The following is a 25,396-nucleotide window of genomic DNA, read 5'->3' on the forward strand; positions in this document are numbered from 1 at the left end:
TTCTATGAATAAAGAATGCAGTGGAAAAAAAATTTACCTTGGGCTATTGGAGAGTTATTTGCTCTATAAATTTGAACTGTTCTTATAAAAGCATTCTAAACTGAAAGCTGCATTTTTTTTCTTTTATTTTATGAAAAATCACTTCCTTCTCCCACACTGAGTGTACTGTTTAGTAATAAATTTTTGTAATTTCCACGTATATGGTGTCAAAGAGTCAATTCGTTTAGGTGTAAAATTAAAAAAAAAAAAAACTTAAGAAAGAGGCCAGCAGTTATCTCTCACTAGATAAATCTTCAGTAACATTTCTCCCTTGAGAATATCTAGTGAATATCCCATAGTAGATAAAATTGAGCTCCAAAGCACCAATTTATCAAGTAATAATAAATTTATCTACACTTCTTCACAAAGCCAAAACAAGTTAGAATCCGACAATTTTTTGTTCCCAACCTCAGAAATGAGAGATATTTACCTATTGTATTGTACTTGCTCTCTGTGTGTCTAAGCACTCAATGTCTCTACTTGCCATTATAAAAGGTAAAACCTTAGTTTTCTACCTTCTTCTGTGTTTTTGTTTTCTGTATGTCTTCTTTACTGTTCACATGGAATACTTCACTTCTGGTACTTCTAGTCACAAAAGAAGGTATTTTTCTAGACTAAGCAATTCTCTATGTGAGACACCAGTTGGATATGCTACAATTCAGCTCAGTTCTGACACTAACTATCCAGGGATAGCATTAGATTTCTTAAGTCTTTAGTCTTACAAGACAATCTCCTATCCCCAAGTTTAGACAGCAATAGTAAGCACAAGTTGTTACCTGTTCTTCTGAATGACCAGCTACAGATTGGAGGGTCTTCCTCCTCAGGCTCCAATAATTTGCTAGAGCAGCTCACAGAACTCTGTGACACACTTGCTTACCTTTACTAGTTTATTAAAGGATATGATAAAGGATCCTCTGAACATTCCATTGAAAGAGACACAAAGAACAAGATATGTGAGGAAGAGAACAAAGCTTCCATGCCCTTCCCAGGCACACCACTCCCCCAGCACTTCTGCGTGTTCACCGTCCTGATCATGTTTGAGTTTCTGTTGAGGCCTCATCGCACAAACATGACTGATTATTAACTCCATTTTCAATGCTTATCTTTTCTCACGAAAATAGAGGTGGGAGTGAGGCTGAAAATTACAAGTTTCCAATCATAGCTTGGTCTTTCAGGTGACAAGATCTCACCCAAGAGCCATCCAGGAGCCCACTCAGAGTTACCTCGTTAGGACAAAAGACAGTCTTACTACTCAAGAAATTAGAAGGCTTTCAGGAGCTCTGTGTCAGAAACCAAGGTCAGAGACCAAATATTGGCACAAACAAAACAATGTTTCTAGTGTTCTTATGTTTAGGAATTTTCAAAGGTTTTAGGATCTCTGTGCCAGGATCCAGGGGTAGATTTGAATATATATATATATATATATATATATATATTCAATATTCAATATATATTATATGTATATATATACATATATATCTCTTATTAAAAATCACAACATCACAACCATGATTCCTGAAATTTTCATCATTAGTGGAACACCACTATAACACTCACTATTTAGAAACCGTGAGAAGGGGAACGTGGTTACTTATTATTTTCTGTTAATATTTTACTCAAAATTCCCTTATTAGACGCTAAAATATTAAAATGAAATGTCATGGGGGTAATCTTGGTAAAAAGTGGGAATTTAGAAAAAAACATATCCTGAATTGTGCCATGGACTTCTAGAGCATGGAAGGAATATTGTGGGTGTATCTTGAGCTAGAGTGCACCAAACACTTGAAGAATCATGTATAACTCATAAAATGATTATACAGGCACTTTGCCTCTATGACATTCCTCCCAAAAAACTATAACCTCAGTCTAATCATAAGAAAAACACCAGGTAAATCTCAATTGAGGTACACTCTATACAAAATATCACACCAGTATTCCTCAGAACTAGGAGAGTCTGGGAAATTGTCAAAGTCTAGAGGAGCCTAAAGAGACATCACTACTAAATGTAATGTAGACTTTTTGATGGGATTCTGAAACAGAAAAAGAACATTAACAAAAAACTTAAGAAAACTGAATAAACTATGGGTTTTGTTGTTGTTGTTCACTTTCTCAGTCATGTCCAACTCCTTGCGAGCCCATGGATTGCAGCAAGACAGGCTTCTCTGTCCACTAACTCCTGGAGTTTGCTCAAACTCATATCTATTGAGTCGCCTTTAGTTGATAATAATATTGGCACCAATATTGGTACATTAATTGCAACAAGTATATCATGTTAATAATAGGAGAAACTGGGGCATGAGTATTTGGATACTGTTTTATCTCTGCAATTGTTCTGTAAATCTGAAACTCTTCAAAACTGTTTATGAAGAAAATGTACTACTAGCAGATGGCTGAGTTACGTATGCTGTTGACAGGGTTAAGCTTCCATTTATGGCTGTCTGTATTTATTTTTTTTACTTATGTTTTCCCCAATAAACTTTAGAATATTTTGATAGACAAGAATGGAATCAAGCATGTGTACAGGTTAAGTTTTTGTTGTGTTTATGCAGCTGTAGAATCTCAGATACTTGAAATGGCTATAGAGTTTGTAACACAACTTACAGAAATTAAAATCTGTACCTACTTGGCCGTTTCATAGTTGTGTTTTGTTTTGGTTGAAGCCATTTCCATTACGCCATTAACAATTTATTTTGTAAATCAATGTGACTAATTCCGCCAATAAAAGCAACAAGTTCAATAGTGGTTTTAATCAAACTAAATATTAACACAATATTTTCATTTATTGAAATATACATTTTTAGTATTCTTTTTCCTTTAGAGCATTTTTCCCCCCATTCACAGATTATGAATTCCCATATTCACCCTTTCAGGTTTTTAGAGTTCTTGCCAAGGATATTATGATAATGTATATCTCTAACATGGTAATTTCTAATCTACATATTACTCACTACAGCTTTTGTTTTTTCCCCAAATGGCTGGAGTCAAGCTGAGAAATATCACAAATTAACCTACACATATAGTATACTTCTAAAATTCCAATCTTCTTTTGCCAGAAATTAAAGTTTTGCTTGAAATAAATGTTTGTTTTTAATTCCTTCATCAGCTAACCTTTAGTGCAGGTGTGCCTGCTAAGCTGCTGCAGTCCTATTTAACTCTTTGCAACCCATAAACTGTAGCCTGCCAGGCTCTTCTCTCCATGGGATTTCCTAGTCAAGAATACTGAAGTTAAGTGCAAATAAAAACTACAATGAGGTACCATCTCACAGTAGTCAGAACGGCTGCAATCAAAAAGTTTACAAACAAGAAATGCTAGAGAGATTGTAGAGAAAAGGGAACTCTCTTACACTGTTCGTGGGAATGCAAACTAGTATAGCCACTATGGAGAACAGTGTGGAGATTACTTAAAAAACTGGAAATAGAAATGCCATACCACCCAGAAATCCCACTGCTGGGCATACACACCTAGGAAATCAGAATTGAAAGAGATACGTGTACACTAAAATTCATCACAACACTGTTTACAATAGCAAGGACATGGAAGCAACCTAGTTGTCCATCGATAGACATTTGGATAAGAAAGCTGTGGTACATATCCATAATGGAATATTACTCATTTTTTTAAAATGCATTTGAATCAGTTCTAATGAGGTGGATGAAGCTGGAGCCTATTATACAGAGTGAAGTAAGTCAGAAAGAAAAACAACAATAGAGTGTATTAACACATATATATGGAAATTAAGGGGAAGGCAATGGTATCCCTCTCCAGCACTCTTGCCTGGAAAATCCCATAGACGGAGGAGCTTGGTGGGCTGCAGTCCGTGGGGTCGCTAAGAGTCGGACACAACTGAGCAACTTCACTTTCACTTTTCGCTTTCATGCATTGGAGAAGGAAATGGCAACCCACTCCAGTGTTCTTGCCTGGAGAATCCCAGGGACGGGGGAGCCTCATGGGCTGCCGTCTATGGGGTCGCACAGAGTTGGACATGACTGAAGCGACTTAGCAGCAGCAGCAGCATGGAATTTAGACAGATGGTAACGATGACGCTATATGCGAGATAGCAAAAGAAACTCTTGTTAGCCATCCGTATGTCTTCTTTGGAGAAATGTCTATTTATTTGGCCCATTTTTTGATTGGGTCATTTATTTTTCTGGAATTGAGCTGCATAAGTTGCTTGTATATTTTTGAGATTAGTTGTTTGTCAGTTGCTCAACATCACTCATTATCAGAGAAATGCAAATCAAGACCACAATGAGGTTCCATTTCACACCAGTCAGAATGGCTGCAATCCAAAAGTCTGCAAGCAGTAAGTGTTGGAGAGGGTGTGGATAAAAGGGAACACTCTTACACTGTTGGTAGGAATGCAAACTAGTACAGCCACTATGGAGAACAGTATGGAGATTCCTTAAAAAATTGCAAATAGAACTTCCTTATGACCCAGCAATCCCACTGCTGGGCATACACACTGAGGAAACCAGAATTGAAAGAGACACGTGTATCCCAATGTTCAATGCAGAACTGTTTCTAATAGCCAGGACATGGAAGCAACCTAGATGTCCATCAGCAGATGAATGGATACGAAAGCTGTGGTACATATACACAATGGAGTATTACTCAGCCATTAAAAAAAGTACATTCAAATCAGTTCTAATGAGGTGGATGAAACTGGAGCCTATTATACAGAGTGAAGTAAGCCAGAAAGAAAAACACTAATACAGTATACTAACACATATATATGGAATTTAGAAAGATGGTAATGATCACCCTCTGTGCGAGACAGAAAAAGAGACACAGATGTATAGAACAGACTTTTGGATTCTGTGGAAGAGGGAGAGGGTGGGATGATTTGGGAGAATGGCATTGAAACATGTATACTATCATGTAAGAAAGGAATCACCAGTCTAGGATACAGGATGCTTGGGGCTGGTGCACGGGGATGACCCAGAGAGATGATATGGGGAGGGTGGTGGGAGGGGGGTTCTGGATTGGGAACCCATGTACACCCGTGGTGGATTCATGTCAATGTATGGCAAAACCAATACAGTATTGTAAAGTAAAAAAAATATTAGAAAATAAATAAATAAAAGAAACTCTTGGACTCTGTGAAAGAAGGCAAGCATGGGATGATTTGAGGGAATAGCATGGAAACATGTACATTACCATATGTGAACTAGACCACCAGTCGACATTCCATGCAAGAGACAGGGCGCTCAGGGCCAGGGTACTGGGATGACCATGAAGGATGGGATGGGGAGGGAGGTGGAAGGGGGATTCAGGATGGGGTCACGTGTACACCTGTGGCTGATTCAGGTTGATATATGGTGAAAGCCACTACAATATTGTAAAGTAATTAGCCTCCAATTAAAATAAATTAATTATTTTTTAAAAAAAAGAAATAAAAGAAAAAGAATACTGGAGTGGGTTGCCATTTCCTTCTCCAGGGAATCTTTTTGACCCAGAGAGCAAACCCACATTTCCTGCATTGCAGGTGGAGTCTTTACCTCTAAGCCACCTAAACTTTTGTAGGAATAAGCAAATTAATATAGCAATTACAGAAAGATGGGTGAGGAAAGAAAGAAGACAAAAAGCACTAGATTATGTGATCTGTTCAAACTTAAGGACTAATAAAAATGCCAAGTGAAATCAAGTATTTACTGATCTTGTGTAGCTTAAGAGGTTTCAAAGTACTGGGATTCTTTCCATTTAGCCAGGTTGAAAGTGAAGCCAGGAGTGAAGTTATTTTGTTCCACAAATATTATTAGCATTCTCCAGAAGTTTCACTTGGGTCCACAAGGGTCGTGTACATAAATCCAGAGGTAGAATTTACATTAAATAAGACAATAGGCCTAATGAAATAAATAAATATATCTTAAGTTTGTCTTGAAAGATACAAAATAAATTTTCTAAAACACTACAATATCACTTACCAGCTTTGAAAAGTGAGTGCAATGATGTTCATTTCAAAAAAACTAAATTGAAGGGACTCTCTGAGTAAAGAAAAATTAAGCTAACTCATCGAAACGTTCCACCTAAAGGTATATTTTACCCTAGATATATTTTAAGAACAGTTTAAAATAAAATAAAACCTTTGACTTTTAAATGAAAAAACACACATAATGAATATGCATTTTTATTTCTCATAGCTTTATTAATATCTATAATAATGCATAAGAAAGCATGCAATACAGAATCTGATATCGAACAATTAATACACATTTGCCACTGGACTACATACTGCCTTCCTACACCGTACAATATCCAACCTTCTCACTTCCAAAGCATGGATAGAGCTGCTTTGAGATACTCTTCACTTTCAGGTGCTGTATGATGTCACAGAAGAGGAATCTTCTCAAAATACAAACATAAATACATATTTCATAAAATTCCAAGTATTTTAAGCAGGGATAACATAAATTTCACATGTTTTATTTGAAAAAGTATCACATACAATCACTAAACAATTGCCTTCATGTTTTGTGTTTTTTTTTTTTTCTTTTCATTTGTGCACACACATTTTCCTGAGTGGCCTTCTCATTACTACTTCTATTGATGTCAACTTGCACTGCTTTTAAAAATCATATTTACTGAAAGAATATGGATGGTTAATGTAAGAAAGTGATTATGAGTTAATATTTTAAGGCCTCTGCATAAAATTCCTCTGGAGTGGTAATTGGCGTGTTAATGTAAAAAAGTTCCTGTTCATATATAGTTCAGCTTCTCTTACTCCCATGCTTTCCAGGGCAATTGTGCCAGTTAGAAATAGTCGAAATAGTGTCTGATGATTGTGAGACAAGGTTATCTAAATACAACTATAATTTTGATTTGGAAACAAATGTGAAAATATGAAACCAAATAGGAAAGAACAACAGATGATAACCATAGTGGAAAATATATATCAGAAGATAATAAAAAATTTAAACAAAAAGATATTCATATTTATAGATGTGGATTAGGAGATATATGTTCATTCAGACTTAATATAAACAACAAAAAAATAATGTTGAAATATGCATGTGGGTAAAGCTTAATTTTCCCATGACTGAAAAGGATTTTTTTCTTGCTTGTGACAAGACTGCATTTTTAGGATTGCAGAATGTGTGATGTTTTGAGTTTATTTTTCTCCACTTCAATGAAAGTGTGTGGCAAATATTTAAGAAGGCAGAGGCTCTTCATAAACTGTCACCAATGCACAATAACACTAATCATTTTACAATGACCTTTTTCTAACCAAATTTACATTACCAAAAACAAAATGTTAAATAATTAAATAAGACTACACAAAATGTACTCTAAATTTATCACATCATTTGTACCATATGTAAGTTTGTTTCTAATACATTGACACATTATTAGCTAAAACTTGAAGATAAGTTCAAAGAAAAAATGTGTATGCACTTAGCATATAAGACACACGGTGTTTGAGTACATACTTACAAATGTGGTATATTAAGATTATAGCTAGTAAATTAACGATCACATTGATTGTACATGGCAAAAAAAAAAAAAAAAGAACGTTTGATTAAACATATTATTACCATCCTTGTCATTCAACTGTAAGTTCTTATAAGTAAATCAACTCTTATTTTTTCAAGGGAAAATTTTTTTTTTATTTATAGTAAAATAAGCCTATTTGGAGTTCTGGGACTAAATTTGGTGCATTAAAAATATCTGTGAGCTTTGTCAATCTATAGCTCTGTCCATCCACCCAAAGACAGAGTTTGCAACGTGATGAGAAATATCTCATTGAATCTGAAACCTTGGCAGTAACAGGTTGCCAAGGCCAGACCTAGTGGAAGCTTAGGAAGAGAATGCACAGGGGAGAAAAACTGAGCTCACACCCCTTGCTTCTTTGGCTGCTTTGAGCCTGCTTCCATTTAAAGTCTTTCTGGTACAAACCCAGAAGAGGGTGCCCAGTCATTCAATATTCTGAACACAATCTAAGTCTGATGGTATAATCAGAGATAGAAAGGGCAATAAAAGCATATTTGTTCATTCCTATATATCTAGGAAAGGTATCAACACTTCACAATTTTTACATGAAGATTTAAGAGCCACCCACATAACAAAATAGATCACACTATAAGGAAAAAACATCTGACTTTGGTTTTATTCTGATTTTCAACATAGCTAGTAACTATTCATACTACTGACATTATTTAATAGTCTCTTAGTTTCTCCTTTTTAATCACTTTATTTATTTATTTGTGTGTGTAGATCTTAACTAAGAATGTAGAGAGGAAACTATAGGAACAACGAAAATAGAAGAGGAAACACTCACGTTAACTTTACAAGTTTTTGAGACAAAAACATTCTAAAATCTACTGGAAGCACTGATCTTGTCATTGTGGTTTTTTTCATATTCCCCAGGTCTAAAATCTTCATCAACCATAGCAACAATAATACCAACACATATATGTGGTCATATTTCAATAAATTTTCAAACATCATCAGTCCTTCAGGACTCACATGCTTCTAGAACACCAGAATGCTCCAAATCCCTTTGAATATTAACAAACACAAAGAGGGAAGAAAAATGAGTAATATTAATTAATTTGAAAATTCAGTAATTAAACTCTAGTAGTTAAAAGTTAAGAAGTTCTACACATCAAATCAGACAAGATTTAAAGAGTTTCATAATGGGAATAATATAGTCTCAAAACGCTATATAGCCTGCTGGGCACATTAAGAGAAGCTTTCTCAACATTCACTGGAAACCTTCAACAATAAAACTATACACTTATCACAGTTTATAATACAACATTTACACACAGTTTAATCATAAATTATATATCTTTAAATTACACATTACGAAGTCTATATCTAATTTAATCAAGAAGAAATATTCACTCTCCCCATCCTAACTAAAACATCAATTGTCTCTTGATTTAGTGTAAAACTGAAACAAGACATTTTCTCAGTTTTGCTATGGAGGAAAATTAAGTTGATGGTGTTTCTGTAAATTGATGAAATGTGCACATAGACGATCACGACCAGTTAAGAGGACAAAAAATAACATAAAGAATATACAACAAAAGGAAACTAATGTTCCCTAGGATTACTCATGTATTATTTGCTTAGAATGACATATTTTGTTTCATATATGAGATTTTGTTGTGGTTTTCTTTTGTGTGTGTGTGTGTGTGTGTGTGTTTGGGGCATTTCTTCTCCACCCCAAGAAGCAGTCATGAACCTCTTTTCTCCCTCTGCACATCTCCCTAAACTTCTATACTGTAACACATTTGATGTACATTTGTAATTATGTCTCTTGAAAAGTTCCTTCCTGACTTTCATCTTGTTATCAGTGTTTTGCTTCAGTAGGATGAGCTAGAATGATAAAAATCCCTTAGTCTTAAAGGTTTAGTATGTGGTTTTATCTACAGTTATATTTATTTGGATTAAGTGTTCAGTACATCCACCTTCTTTGTGATTTTCTCGTCTGTTATATACAGATTTCAGAAGATAAGGCCCAATTGATACTGAAATATAGGCTTAAGATGACAGATGCAACATGATTTCTGATGCACTTTACACTAAACTACAAAGATAAATTTAACAAAACAAAACAAAACAAAAAACATAGAGGCCCTTTTTAGCAGTTAATTGCCTAATTTGGGCACAGTTATTGCACTTTAGTGTCTCGAACTCTACTAAAGAGTAGAGAAATAGGTTACTGACAGAAATCTATAGAGTTTTTATAAGTTTTTTACTGAAAATGTGTATAAAAAGTATATCAACAATATATTCTTAAAACTAGAAAACACGAAAATAGAGACAAAAATATGAGATATTTACATTTCTTACTGTTCATTTTTGCAAAAAAATACTAGTAACAAAAAAGTGGAGACAACAACAAATATCAAGGAAAAAGGCAAAATGTTACATCTTCTAATGTTGTCTAAACAAAAGTTTAGATGGAATAAAGGTACTCTTGGAAAATCAGATATTTGCTAGTTTTCCATTGGCTATGTACTGAGTCCAGAAAAAACAGAATGGAAAACAATCAGTAATATTGGAGATGTTTGTGAAAAGAAAAATATATAGTGCATCAGAAGTAATATATACTATCTTAATATCTGTCATGATAAGACTTTCTGTACAAAGGAATGCAACTTTTTTCAATTTTTTAAAAATACATTTCTTATTTATTTGTGCTATCTTTAATTTTTCATCAGTTTTCACTTTTCAGCATTCAGATTTTTTTATATATTCATAGTTAATAATTTCATTTTTGGAGATATTGTACATACTATTATTTTTTAATTTTGGTTTATAATTGTTCCAATTTCCAATTGGTGATATATAGAAATATAATTAATCAAATTGTAAATTTATTTTAACTTTTGACTAAGGGTCTAGCTCTAGACTTGATTCTATTATAAACTTCTATTTACATAGCTATTTACAAATCTAACAATTCAAAGTACTCACTGAAATTGGATTTCAAACTTTGATTATAAACATCTTGTTGGAAAATGTGAAATAGCTGTTTTAGCTTTATAAGGGATGTTCTTCCATAATGGGAGAATCACACCTAGAGGGTATAGCCTGTTGGCCTGGAGTGAAGGTTGTCAAGGGAATGATTTTAATCGAATCATCACTAGGATGAAGTCTTTTAGACATGGCATAAAAATTTGATCTTGTACTACCTTGTGCTCCTTGGTCAAGAGAAAGTAGTCCTTCAGGGCCAGCACCTTGCCCCCAACCCTGCTGCAGACCCATTGGTGGTTGTGCAAGGCTGCGATGAAGGGCAGCAGGCTGTGGCAGAGGAGGACTGCAGTGGATTGCAGCAGCCTGTGCCAGGGGAGGGCTGTAGTAAAGGGCTGAGGCCTGTGCTGGTAGAGGGCTGTGGCAAAGAGCCTGTGCTAGAGGTGGGCTGTGGTGGAGAGCAGAGGTCTGTGCTGGTGGAGGGCTGTGGCATAGTGCTACAGCCTGAGACATTGGAGGGCTGTGGCAGAGAGCAACTGTCTGTGTCACCAGAGGGTTGCGTCGGCGAAGCGTTGTCTGCGTAGGGGGAGGGCTGTGGCATAGAGCAGAGGCCTGTGCCTGTGAAGGGTTGGAATGCATCAGAGAAGCTGGCATCCAGCAGGCATCAGAGTGGCCCAAGATGAGACATTCTTGAGTGCAGTTGTCAGAGGCCTCTTCCACAGTAGGTTGAATAGTTATTTCTGCAGCTGTTAAGGTGGGAAACAAATGATAAAATTTATGTTTCAAAGCATGTGTTTATTAGCTACTTAAATCATATTGCTATATGAATGCTTAATAATGTATATATAAATGCATCAGAGACTTCTAATATTTTCATAATTGGTACTCGATTTGTCACAAAGTAATTCCTAAGGTAATATAAATAATCTGGAGTGGGTGGATGGCATTTCATTCTTATAAGTAGGATATTTTGGCTTAGTTTCCCAAATGTAGATAGTTTAAATTGTGTTTATGACTGTGAATGGAAGCTGTGGTCATTGATCTATACACACAAATCCATTGAAATATGGTCCTGACTAACACAAAATGTTGACATGAGTGAAATGAATGGAAAAACCAGTACAGAAACATGTAATGAACTAACCAATTATAGCTAACAGTTTGGCTAAGAATATAATTAATTACTCTGAGAATAGAGCTAAGAATAAATTAGGTTAATTTGGAAATAGTTTATTGAATTCTAAGATATGGCTTTCAGTTTCAGGAATGAAATATAGCTATACTTATCTCAAAGTCAATTGATTTCTGTATTCTTTATTTTCGGAAATTGTGGCAAATCAGAGTTTAGTAACATAAAGGATTACAGATCTAAAATACTTAGCTCTAAACTAAAAAAACTTTTTAAAACTCCTTTATAAGCTTTCTGTAAAATTTTAAAATGTCAATAGGTATCAAATGTCAATAAGTACACTACACAAAGACTAGCAAAGGAAAGACAGAGTAGCTATATCAATATAAAAACTGACTTTAGAGCAGAGTGCTATTAGAAATAATGAAGAATATTATATTATAATTTTTTAAAAGGTCATTTATCTAAGAGATATAATCCTAAAAGTCAAAAATAGAAATTCATATTCCTGCAAATCCTCAACAGGATATAGAGTCCAGGTACTGTCATTATCCTATCATACTTAAAGCCAAGGAATAAAATACATCAGAAATGATTGTCACAGATAAGACTAATTTTCTCCACTAGATAACCATTTACTTTTCTTCACTTACAAGACACTTAAAAAATGTCCCTTTGATATTAACATTTTAAACATCTATATTTTTGCACAGTTATATTTTAGAAATATTCGGGAAGGTAAAATTTTATGTATTTGGAGTGATATTAAATCCTAAAAGCATGAAAGGAAATATACAAACATATGACTGCCAAATTCTTTTCCCAAATTGACTGCACAATTTTAAATTCCCACCAGAAATATATTAAGGTTCCAATTCCTCCACTCAATTTCTGCAAAAATTGTTTGGATTTTGCATATTTTGATAGGATTGTATTGAATCTGAAAATCAGTTTGTGATTTTAACAATATTAAGACTTTAACAGTGTTAAATTTTCCTATCTTTGAATATTGAATGTCTTTCCACTTATTTATATCTTTAATTTATTTCAGTATGTATGTATGCATTAGTCGCCCAAAACTCTAAATAAAAAGTGGAAATCTAAATTGAATGTTTCAAATACTTTTACTATCCATTTGACCATGTTAAACCAAACTCCTAACTGTCAATCCATTGTGCCCTGGGCTATGCTAAGTCACTTCAGTTGTATCTGACTCTTTGTGACCCTATGGACTGTATCCCACCAGGCTCTCTGTCCATGGGATTTCCCAGGCAAGAATACTGGAGTGATTTCCAGTATACTGGAAGATTTCTTCCTCCAGGGGAATCTTCCTGACCCAGGGATTGAACCTGAGTCTCCCACACTGCAGGCAGATTCTTTAATTTCTTTCAGTAGTTAATTCAAGTTTTTCAGAGTAAAAACTTCACATTTCCTTTGTTGAATTTGCTCCTAAGTATTTTATTCCACTGTAAATGGAAGTGTTTCCTTAATTTATTTTTTGGAATGTTTATTGCTTGAATATAGAAGTACACTTGATTTTTATATAGTGCTCTTAAAGCCTGTAAACTCCCCAGCTTGATTATTAGTTTTAATAGGTTTTTAATGGATTTCTTAAGATTTTCTGTATACAAGATCTGCTCAATATTATGTGGCAGCCTGGATGGGTGGAGAATTCAGGGAGAATCAATACATATATATGTATGGCTGAGTCAATCTGCTGTGCACCTGAAACTATCACAACATTGTTAATAAGCTACATTCCAATATAAAATTAAAAGCTTATTTAAAAAAAATAATAAAAGAGCAAGGAGCAAAGTATAAATCTTCTTTCAAAAATGAAGCAAGAATACAAATGGATGCCTCTGCCCATTTGTTCTGGCATCAATCTGAGCAGTGCAAATCAGGGAACATGGGTGGAAATGAATAAATAAATACTCCATCAAGATCAAGGTAGAAGGAATAGTAATAGCTCATAAAGGGGGAAACCAAAGACCACAGAGGTTGAGTGCATTGTCCAACATCACAAAGCCAAGAAATTTGAGTCAAGATTCACCTCTGGTTCAGTTTAATTGCAAAGTCTCTCAATTCCTGCTAGTTTCAAAAATTGCTAATGTTTCATTTCCCCTCCTATCTTTATTTTACATACAAGGGAAACCTGATATGCTTAACAGGTGATCTTTCAGCAGAAACTCTGCAGGCCAGAAGGGAATGGCAGGATATATATATATAAATATACACATATATATACATATATATATATATATATATATATATTAAGTATTGAAAAGGAAAAATCTACAACCAAGATTACTGTACCCGGCAAAGATCTCATTCAGAATTGATGGAGAAATCAAAAGCTTTTCCGACAAGCAAAAGTTAAGAGAATTCAGTACCACCAAACCAGTTTTACAACGAATGTTGAAGGAACTTATATTGTCAAAGAATAAAAAAGAAGAAAAAAGATCCACAAAATCAGCCCCAAACAGTTAAGAAAATGGCAAAAGCAACTGTATCTATTTGTAATTACTTTAAATGCAAATGGATTAAATGCTCAACCAAAAGGCACAGACTGGCTTAATGGATACAAAAAGAAGACCCATATACATGTTATCTAAAGATACCCAATTTAGCCCTAAGATATAGACTGAAAGGGCAAGGACGGAAAAATATATTCCATGAAAATGGAAAGCAAAGACAGCTTGAGTAGCAATCCTCATATCAGACAAAATAGACCCTAAAATAAATAATATTACAAGAGAGAAAGAAGGACACTAAATAATGATCAAGGGATCAATCCAAGAAGAAGACATAACAATTGTAAATACCTGGAAACCTATATGCAGGTCAGGAAACAACAGTTAGAACTGGACATGGAAAAACAGACTGGTTCCAAATAAGAAAAGCAGTATGTCAAGGCTGTATATTGTCACCCTGCTTATTTAACTTATATGCAGAGTACATCATGAGAAGCCCTGGGCTGGAAGAAGCACAAGCTGGAATCAAGATTGCCGGGAGAAATATCAATAACCTCAGATATGCAGATGACACCACCCTTATGGCAGAAAGCGAAGAGGAACTAAAAAGCCTCTTGATGAAAGTGAAAGAGGAGAGTGAAACAGTTGGCTTAAAGCTCAGCATTCAAAAAACTAAGATCATGGCATCTAGTCCAATCACTTCATGGCAAATAGATGGGGAAACCGTGGAAACAGTGTCAGACTTTAGTTTTTGGGCTCCAAAATCACTGCAGATGGTGACTGCAGCCATGAAATTAAAAAAAGTCTTACTCCTTGGAAGGAAAGTTATGACTAACCTAAATAGCGTATTCAAAAGCAGAGACATTACTTGGCCAACAAAGGTCCGTCTAGTCAAGGCTATGGTTTTTCCAGTAGTCATGTATGGATGTGAGAGTTGGACTGTTGAAGAAAGCTGAGCACTGAGGAATTGATGCTTTTGAACTGTGGTGTTGGAGAAGACTCTTGAGAGTCCCTTGGACTGCAAGGAGTTCCAACCAGTCCATTCTGAAGGAGATCGGTCCTGGGTGTTCTTTGGAAGGAATGATGCTAAAGCTGAAACTCCAGTACTTTGGCCACCTCATGTGAAGATTTGACTCATTGGAAAAGACTCTGATGCTGGGAGGGATTGAGGGCAGGAGGAATAGGGGACGACAGAGGATAAGATGGTTGGATGGCATCACCAACTCAATGGACATGGGTTTGGGTGAACTCTGGGAGTTGGTGATCGACAGGGAGGCCTTACTTGCTGCAATTCATGGGGTCACAAAGAGTCGGACATGACTGAGTGACTGAACTGATGCACTGGACATAATGGCAAACCACTGCAGTACTCTTGCCTAGAAAATCCCATGGAGAGAGGATCCAGGTGCAGGCTACTGTCCTTGGGGTCGCAAAGAGTCAGACATGACTGAGCGACTTTACTTTCTTTCACTTATGCACCGGACATAGGAGCTCTTCAATACATAAGACAAACACTAACAGACATAAAAAGAGAAATTGACAGTAACACAATAATAGTAGGAGATTTTAACACCCAACTCAGACCAATTCACAGATCATCAAAACAGAAAATTAATAAGGAACACCAGTCTTAAATGATACATTAGATGAGATAGATCTCATTGATATCTTCAGGACACTCCGTCCAAATGCAGAGGAATACACCTTCTCAGTACACATAGAGCATTCTCCAGGATAAACCACATCTTGGGTCACAAATCAAACTTCAGTGAATGTAAGAAAATTATAATTATATCAATCATCTTCTCTGACCCCAACCCTATGGGACTAGATATCAATTACAAGAAAACAAAATGTAAGAAACACAAACACATGTAGATTAAACAACACATTTCTAAATAACCAACAGGTTACTGAAGAAATCAAAAGGGATATCAAAAAATTTCTAGAAACAAATGACAATTAAAACACAACAACTCAAAACCTACGGGTTTTGCTTTCCTATTTGATTTCCATTTTAGTTCACTGATTTCTAAAATGTCGATATTCACTCTTGTTATCTCTTGTTTGACCACTTCCAATTTACCTTGATTCACGGACCTAATATTCTAAGTCCTATGCAATATTGTTCTTTACAGTATCAGACTTTACTTCCATCACCAGTCACATTCACAACTAGGTGTTGTTTTCCCTTTGGCTCAGCCTCTTCATTTCTTCTGGAGCTCTTTCTCCATTTTTCTCCTTAGAATACCATATTGGGCACCTACTGACCTGGGGAGTTCATTGTTCAGTGTCATATATTTTTGCTTTGTCCTACTATTCATGGGGTTCTGAGGGCAAAAATATTAAAATGATTTGTCATTCCCTTCTCCAGTGGATCACATTTTGTCAGAACTCTCCACCAAGTTCTGTCTGTTTTGCGTAGCTCTACACAGCATGAACCATAGTTTCACTGAGTTAGACAAGGCTGTGATTCATGTGATCAGTTTGATTCATTTTCTGTAATTGTGGCTTTCATTCTGTCTGCCCTCTGATGAATAAGGATGAAGACTGTGGAAGATTCCTAATGGGAGCAACTGACTGTAGGGTATTCTGGGTTTTGCTCTGGCCAGGGCCATGCTCACTAAATCTTTAATCCAATTTTCTGTTGATGAGTGGTGTTGTGTTCCCTCCCTGTACTTTGACCTCAGGCCAAACTATGGTAGGGGTAATGGCAGTAAAGGTGACCTCCTTCAAATGGGTTTAGGCCAGCATGTCGGAACTCTCAGGACTGTAATTTTCAGTGCCCCTGACCCCATGGCAGGGCTCTGTCGACCCATGGCTCTGCCAGAGACTCCTGGACACTCACAGGCAAGTCTGGCTCAGTCTCTTGTGAGGCCACTGCTCCTTTCTCCTGGGTCCTGGTGCACACAAGGTTTTGTTTGTGCTCTCCAAGTGTCTGTTTCCCCAGTCCTGTGGAAGTTCTGTAATCATCTAATGGAGTAAATGGATTATCATTCATAAATTGCATACATATATTTTTATCACATACATTTTAAGAAATGTCATGTTTTCCTTGTATTTTCAACCATTTTGTAAGAAATATATGATTAATCTGTTGCATCAGTTTATTTATCCACATCATTAATTAAACTTTAATTTGCTGTGAAAAAAAGTGTAGTTTCAATGAAGAATGTCTTTGTGATTATGTTTTTATAGCACATACAGTTGTCTTTGAAATCTTGTAATGAGTAATTCAAGTACAGGTTGCCTTTGATACAAACATTAAAATTATAGTTCATTAGGTTAACTTTGACTAATTGCTTGTACATCAAATATCTGTACAAACATTCTAATGCTCCTCATTAAAAAACTTCAGATAGTGTATTGAATCTATAATATGCCTAATACAATGGGAGCACCAATCACTGTTCCTAAAAAAAAAAAAAAAAAAAAAGAAAAAAAAATTGAAACAATTGTTTTTTTAATGCCAGCATGCCACAACTCCCAGGACTGTGGTATTCAGTGCCCTGAATGTCACATGTCACATGTGTTCTTCATGTGACATTTACTGTACAGTTATAATGTCTACATTAATAAAAGCAAGCAATTAGGTTTATCTCTTGACCAATTAAAATGTACTTGCATTATTAGTGTAAGGTTATATAAAGGATTACTTGTTCAATAACTTATCTCTAGTGTATATGCAAATCAATATAAGCACCAGTAGAAAAGCAAGTACCACGTATTTTGTGCTTCAAAAAAGAAAAGCAATTTTTTCCTCTTGCTCAAAGGCAATCATTATTTTGATACTAGGAACATAATAAGTTTGACTAATTAAAATACAAAATACTGGGAGAGGTCCTAAGATGGTGGAGAAATAGGACAGGGATACCACTTTCTCCCCCACAAATTCATTGAAAGAACATTTGAAAGCTGAGAAAATTCCACAAAACAATTTCTGAATGCTGGCAGAGGACATCAGGCACCCAGCAAGGCAGTCCCTTGTCTTCGAAAGGAGGTAGGACAAAATATAAAAGATAAAAAGAGAGACAAAATAGGTAGGGACGGAGATCCTTCCTGGGAAGGGAGTCTTAAAAGAGGAGAAATTTCTAAACACCAGAAAACTCTCTCACTGGCGGGTCTGTGGGGAATCTTGGAATCTTAGAGGGCAACATAACTGGGAGGAAAAATAAATAAATAAATAAATACAATCCACAGATTACATGCCTAATGGCAACTCCCAGCACTTGCAGCTGTGACCAGAAAGCAGGGGCTGAACAGGGAGGCCAGGGCTGCATTGCTTTAGGGTAAGGACCATGCCCAAATACTGTGAGGGCAATCTGAGGGAACTAACTTGAGATAGCAACCCAAACTGTGGAATAGCCAAAGAAAGAGAGAGAGACAAAAAAAAAAGAGAGAGAGAGAGAGAACTATCCCATTAACAGCCCTAACCTGAGGCACTGCCAGGCCCGCTCACAGAACAAAGGACTGAGCGAATACCAGAGGAGAACTAGCAGGCTGTGGACTGGCCCATCCCCCTCTGGAGACAAGCAGACAGGGCAGGGTGGGGGTGGGGGGCAGCCAGAGCCAGAAACGGGCAATTGCCGCCCCAGAGAGGTGTCCTCTACCAAACTACAAGCAGGCTCCATTGCTAACCAAGAGCTCTTGGGATTCTGGGTGGTTGACATCCGCCAGGAGGGTCGCAGCCAGAGATCAGCTCCCAGAAGAGACACATGGCACACCTGAGAAGGCGCGCCCATTGTACACCCAGAAAATCAATGACTGGGATGGGGAAGGCAGTAAGGTACACTGCCCACCTGGAGGTGACTACGCTCGTAAAGCATCTGGTCACGTGAGCTGCTCAGACCTGGGAAGGGCACAGTACTCAGGCCAAATGGAGTCTTCACCTTAGTGGAGTACTTGAGAACCTGAACCTGAGCGGCTTAGACCTGGAAAGTGCATGCAACCCAGGGCCCGCCTCAGAGAGTTCCTGGCAGAGCAACCTTGAGCCTGAGAAGTAGAGACCATGAAAGCACACACGCTGTTAGCGGGGGCAAACCCAGTGCGGCTGAAACACTGCAAGTATGCCTCACACGTACCAGTGATATTTGTTTGCACTGTTCCTCCTTCTCCACATCATGACCAAACACGTGAGCCTAAATAAGTAAACACCTTTGCCTCCTTGTGTCAGGGCAGAAATTAAACACTGAAGAGACCAGCAAACAGAAGAAGCTAAAATAAACAGAGGGAACCACTTTGGAAGTGACAGGTGCAACAGATTAAAACCCTGTAGTTAGCATCAACTACATTAGAAGGGGCCTATAAATCTTGAGAAGTATAAGTCAGATTAAGGAACTATCTGAAACTTGACTGACCCCACACTGCCCTCAACAGCTCCAGAGAAATTCCTAGATATATTTTTATTATTATCATTTTTAATTTTTTATTTTTAAATCCTCTATCACTCCTTTAATTTTAATTTTTATAATCTACTGCTAAGCTAAGTCACTTCAGTCATGTCCAACACTGTGTGACCCCATAGATGGCAGCCCAACAGGCTCCCCTGTCCCTGGGATTCTTGAAGCAAGAACACCAGAGTGGGTTGCCATTTCCTTCTCCAATGCATGAAAGTGAAAAGTCAAAGTGAAGTCACTCAGTCGTGTCTGACTCTTAGCGACCCCATGGACTGCAGCCCACCAGGCTCCTCCATCCATGGGATTTTCCAGGCAAGAGTACTGGAGTGGGGTGCCATTGCCTTCTCCATTTATAATCTACTATCACCTTGCCAAAAAAAAGACCCTACTCTTAAAGCAAACCATATATGTATATTTTATAATTTTTGTGACTTTTTTTTAACATTGTATTTTTGAGAGTCTAGCCTCTACTCTAGATTTTTAATCTTTGCTTTTTGGTATTTGTTATCAATTTTGTACCTTTAAGAAACCAATCTTTAGTACCCATTTTTACTTGGGGGTGTGAATACTGGCTTGATTGCTCTCTCCCTCTTTTGACACTCCATTTTCTCCACTGGGTCGCCTCTATCTCCCTCCTCCCTCTTCTCTTCTCCATGTAACCCTGTGAACCTCTCCAGGTGTCCTTCACTGTGGATAAATTTTTCCTCATTAACCTAGATATTTTATCTTTGGTGCTGTATAGATGGAGAAGGCTTGAGGCTACTGTAAGAATAACATTGAAATCCAGAGGCAGGAGGCTTAAGTTCAAAACCTGAAAACACCAGAGAACTCCTGACTCCAGGTTACATTAATCTATAAGAGCTCATCCAAAAACCTCCATACCACAATGAAACCAAGCACCCTCCAAAGGCCAAAAGTTCCAGAGCAAGAAATACCATGCTAATTCTCCAGCAGTATAGGAACATAGCCCTGAACTTCAATATAGAGGTTTCCCAAAGTCAGACCAAACCCATTGACACGTCAAAACTCACTACTGGACACCTCATTGCATTCGAGAGAGAGGAAATCCAGCTCCACACACCAGAACACTGACACAAGCTTCCCTAACCAGGAAACCTTGACAAGGCACACGTCCAACCCAATCCACAGTGGGGAGCCTCCACAATAAAGAGGAACCACAAACTTCCAGGATACAGAAAGATCACACCAAACACAGCAATCTAAACAAGATGAAAAGGCAGAGAAATATGCAACAGGTAAAGGAACAAGATAAATGCCCACCAAACCAAAAAAAAAAAAAAAAGATGAAGAGATAGGGAATCTATCTGAACAATAATTCTGAAAAATGATAGTGAAAATGATCCAAAATCTTGAAAACAAAATGAAGTTACAGATAAATAGCCTGGAGACAAGGATATAGAAGATGCAAGAAATGTTTAACAAGGACCTAGAAGAAATAAAAAAAACAATCAATATATAATGAATAATGCAATAAATGAGATAAAAATCACTCTAGAGGGAACCAACCATAGAATAACGGAGGCAGAAGATAGGATAAGTGAGGTAGAAGATAGAATAGTAGAAATAAATGAAGCAGAGAGTAAGAAAGAAAAAAGAATCAAAAGAAATGAGGACAAGCAGAGACCTCTGGGACAATGTTAAGCGACTCAACATTCGAATCATAGGAGTCCCAGAAGAAGAAGACAAAAAGAAAGACCATGAGAAAATACTTGAGGAGATAATAGTTGAAAACTTCCCTAAAATGGGGAAGGAAACAGTCACCCAAGTCCAAGAAAAACAGAGAGTTCCAAACAGGATAAACCCAAGGGGAAACACCACAAGACACATATTAATCATATTAACAAAGATCAAACACAAAGAACAGATATTAAAAGCAGCAAGGTAACAACAAAAAATAACACTCAAGGAGATTCCCATAATGATAACAGCTGATCTTTCAATAGAAACTCTTCAGGCCAGAAGGGAATGGCAACACATACTTAAAGTGATGAAAGAAAATAACCTGCAGCCCAGATTATTGTACCCAGCAAGGATCTCATTCAATTATGAAGGAGAAATCAAAAGCTTTACAGACAAGCAAAAGTTGAGAGAATTCAGCACCACAAAACCAGCTCTCCAACAAATACTAAAGTATCTTTTCTAGATAGGAAACACAGAAAGGATGTATAAAGTTGAACCGAAAACAATAAAGTAAATGGCAAAGGGATCATACTTATCAATAATTACCTTAAATGTAAATGGGTTGAATGCCCCAACCAAAAGACAAATATTGGCTGAATGGATACAAAAATAGGACCCCTATATATGTTCTCTACAAGAGACGCACCTTGAAACAACGGACACATACGGACTGAAAGTGAAGGGCTGGAAAAGATATTCCACTCAAATAGAGACCAAAAGAAAGCAGGAGTAGCAATACTCATGTCAGATAAAATAGACTTTAAAACAAAGGCTGTGAAAAGAGACAAAGAAGGACACTACATCATGATCAAAGGATTAATCCAAGAAGAAGATATAATAATTATAAATATATATGCACCCAACATAGGAGCACCACAATATGTAAAACAAATGCTAACTATGAAAGGGGAAATTAACAATAACACAATAACATTGGGAGATTTTAATACACCACTCAAACCTATGGACAGATCAACTAAACAGAAAATTAACAAGGAAACACAAACTTTAAATGATACAAAAGACCAGTTAGACCTAATTGATATCTATAGGACATTTCACCCTGAAACAATGAATTTCACTTTTTTCTCAAGTGCACACGGAACCTTCTCCAGAATAGATCTCATCCTGGGCCATAAATCTAGCCTTGGTAAATTCAAAAAAACTGAAGTCATCTCAAGCATCTTTTCTAACCACAATGCAATAAGATTAGATGTCAATTACAGGAGAAAAACTATTAAAAATTCCAACTTATAGAGGCTGAACAACACACTGGTGAACAACCAACAAATCACAGAAGAAATCAAAAAAGAAATCAATATTATGCATAGAAATGAGTGAAAAGGAAAACACAACAACCCAAACATATGGGGCACTTTAAAACCTAATGGGAAGGTTCATAGCAATACAGGCTTACCTCAAGAAACAAGAAAAAAGTCAAATAAATAACCTAACTCTGACCCAGAGGGATGGTATGGGGAGGGAGGTGGAAGGGGGCTTAAGGATGGGGAACACGTGTACACCTGTGGTGGATTCATGTTGGTGTATGGCAAAACCAATACAAATATTGCAAAGTAATTAGCCTCCAATTAAAATAAATACATTTATATTTGAAAAAATGACCCAATTCTACACCTAAAGCAACCAGAAAAGGAAGAAATTAAGAACCCCAGGGTGAGAAGAAGGAAGGAAATGTTAAAAATTGGGGCATAATTAAATGCAAAAGAAACAAAAGAGACCATAGCAAAAATAGCAAAGCTAAAAGCTTGTTCTTTGAGAAGATAAATAAAATTGACAAACCATTAGCTAGACTCATCAATAAACAAAGAGAAAAAATCAAATCAACAAATTAGAAATGAAAATGGAGAAATCACAACAGACAACAGAGAAATATAAAGGATCATAAGAAACTACTATCAGCAAATATATGCCAATAAAACAGACAACTTGGAAGAAATGGACAAATTCTTAGAAAAGTACAACTTTCCAAAACTGAACAAGGAAGAAATACAAAACCTTAACAGACCCATCACAAGCACGGAAACTGAAACTGTAATCAGAAATCTTCCAAGAAACAATAGCCCAGGACCGCTCGGCTTCACAGCTGAATTCTACCAAAAATTTAGAGAAGAGGTAACACGTATCCTACTCAAACTCTTCCAGAACATTGCAGAGGAAGGTAAACTTCCAAACTAATTCTATAAGGCCACCATTTCTCTAATACCACAACCAGACAAAGACAACACAAAAAGAAAACTACAGGCCAATATCACTGATGAACATAGATGCAAAGATCCTTAACAAAATTCTAGGAAAAAGAATCCAACAACATATTAAAAAGATCATACATCATGACCAAGTGGGCTTTATCCCAGGGATTGCAAGGATTCTTCAATATCTGCAAATCATTCAATGTAATACACAACATTAACAAATTGAAAGAAAAAAAAAAAACATATGATTATCTCAATAGATGCAGAGAAAGCCTTTGAAAAAATTCAACATCCATTTATGACAAAAACCCTCCAGAAAGTAAGAATAGAGGGAACATACCTCAACATAATAAAAGTTATATATGACAAACCCACAGCAAACATCATCCTCAATAGTGAAAAACTGAAATCATTTCCCCTAAAGTCAGGAGCAAAGCAAGGGTGCCCACTCTTACCACTACTATTCAACATAGTTTTGGTCATAGCAATCAGAGCATAAAAAGAAATAAAAAGGAATCCAGATCAGAAAAGAATAAGTAAAATTCTCACTGTTTGCAGATGACATGATCCTCTACATAGAAAACCTTAAAGACTCCACCAGAAAATTACTAGAGCTAATCAATGAATATAGTAAAGTTGCAGGATATAAAATCAACATGCAGAAATCCCTTGCATTCCTATACACTAACTTGAGAAAACAAAAAGAGAAATTAAGGAAACAATTTCATTCACCATTGCAACAAAAAGAATAAAATACTTAGGAATAAATCTACCTAAAGAAACAAAAGATCTATATATAGAATACTATAAAACACTGATGAAAGAAATCAAAGTTGATACAAATAGGTGGGGAAATATACCATGTTCGTGGATTGGAAGAATCAATATAGTAAAAATGAGTATACTACCCAAAGCAATCTATAGATTCAATTCAATCCCCATCAAGCTAGCAATGGTATTTTCCACAGAACTCGAACAAATAATTTCAGTTTGTACGGAAATACAAAAAAAAAAAAAAAAAAAAAAAAAAACAAACCACTCAAATAGCCAAAAGAAGCTTGAAAAAGAGGAATGGAACTGGAGGAATCAACCTACCTGACTTTGGGCTATACTATGGTCATCAAGACAGTATGGTACTGGCATGAAGACAGAAACATAGATCAGTGGAACAAAATAGAAAGCCCAGAGATAAATCCACACACATATGGACATCTTATCTTTGACAAAGGAGGCAAGAATATACGATGGATAAAAGACAATCTCTTTAACAAATGGTGTTGGGGAAACTGGTCAACCACTTGTAAAAGAATGAAAGTAGAAGACTTTCTAACAACATACACAAAAATAAATTCAAAATAGACTGGTGATTCGTTTCATATATGATATTATACATGTTTCAATGTCATTCTCCAAAATCATCCCACCCTCTCCCTCTCCCACAGAGTCCGAAAGACCGTTCTATACATCTGTGTCTCTTTTGCTGTCACACATACAGGATTATCATTACCATCTTTCTAAATTCCGTATATATATGTTAGTATACTGTATTAGTGTTTTTCTTTCTGGCTTGCTTCACTCTGTATAATAGGCTCCAGTTTCATCCACCTCATTAGAACTGATTCACATGTATTCTTTTTAATGCCTGAGTAATACTCCATTGTGTATATGTACCACAGCTTTCTTATCCATTCCTCTGCTGATGGACATATAGGTTGTATACCTGTGGTGGATTCATGTTGATGTATGGCAAAACCAATACAATATTGTAAAGTAATTAACCTCCAATTAAAATAAATAAATGTATATATAAAAAAAAGTTTGGTGGAAAAAAATGAATACAAAATGGATTAAAGATCTAAACCTAAGCCAATAAACTATAAAACTCCTACAGGAAAACATAGAGAAAACACTCTCTGACAAAAATCACAGCAGGATCCTCTATGACCTACCTCCCAGAGTAATGGAAATACTTGTGGTGGATTCATGTTGATGTATGGCAAAACCAATACAATATTGTAAAG

At 36.2% G+C, this 25,396-nt stretch overlaps 1 protein-coding gene across 1 annotated transcript in view; it reads right to left on the minus strand.

Annotated features, from left to right (window-relative positions):
* Positions 1–6,164: 6,164 nt before the first annotated feature.
* The window catches only part of PCDH11X (protocadherin 11 X-linked), a 925,502-nt gene continuing 906,270 nt past the window's right edge, over positions 6,165–25,396 (minus strand). The window contains exon 7 of the mRNA XM_060407578.1: positions 6,165–11,208. Within this exon, the coding sequence (XP_060263561.1) occupies positions 10,532–11,208 (677 nt within the window). The 3' untranslated portion in view covers positions 6,165–10,531. The remainder of the gene's footprint in view (positions 11,209–25,396) is intronic.

Source organism: Ovis aries, chromosome X (genome assembly GCF_016772045.2).
Source record: "Ovis aries strain OAR_USU_Benz2616 breed Rambouillet chromosome X, ARS-UI_Ramb_v3.0, whole genome shotgun sequence".
Classification (NCBI taxonomy): domain Eukaryota; kingdom Metazoa; phylum Chordata; class Mammalia; order Artiodactyla; family Bovidae; genus Ovis; species Ovis aries.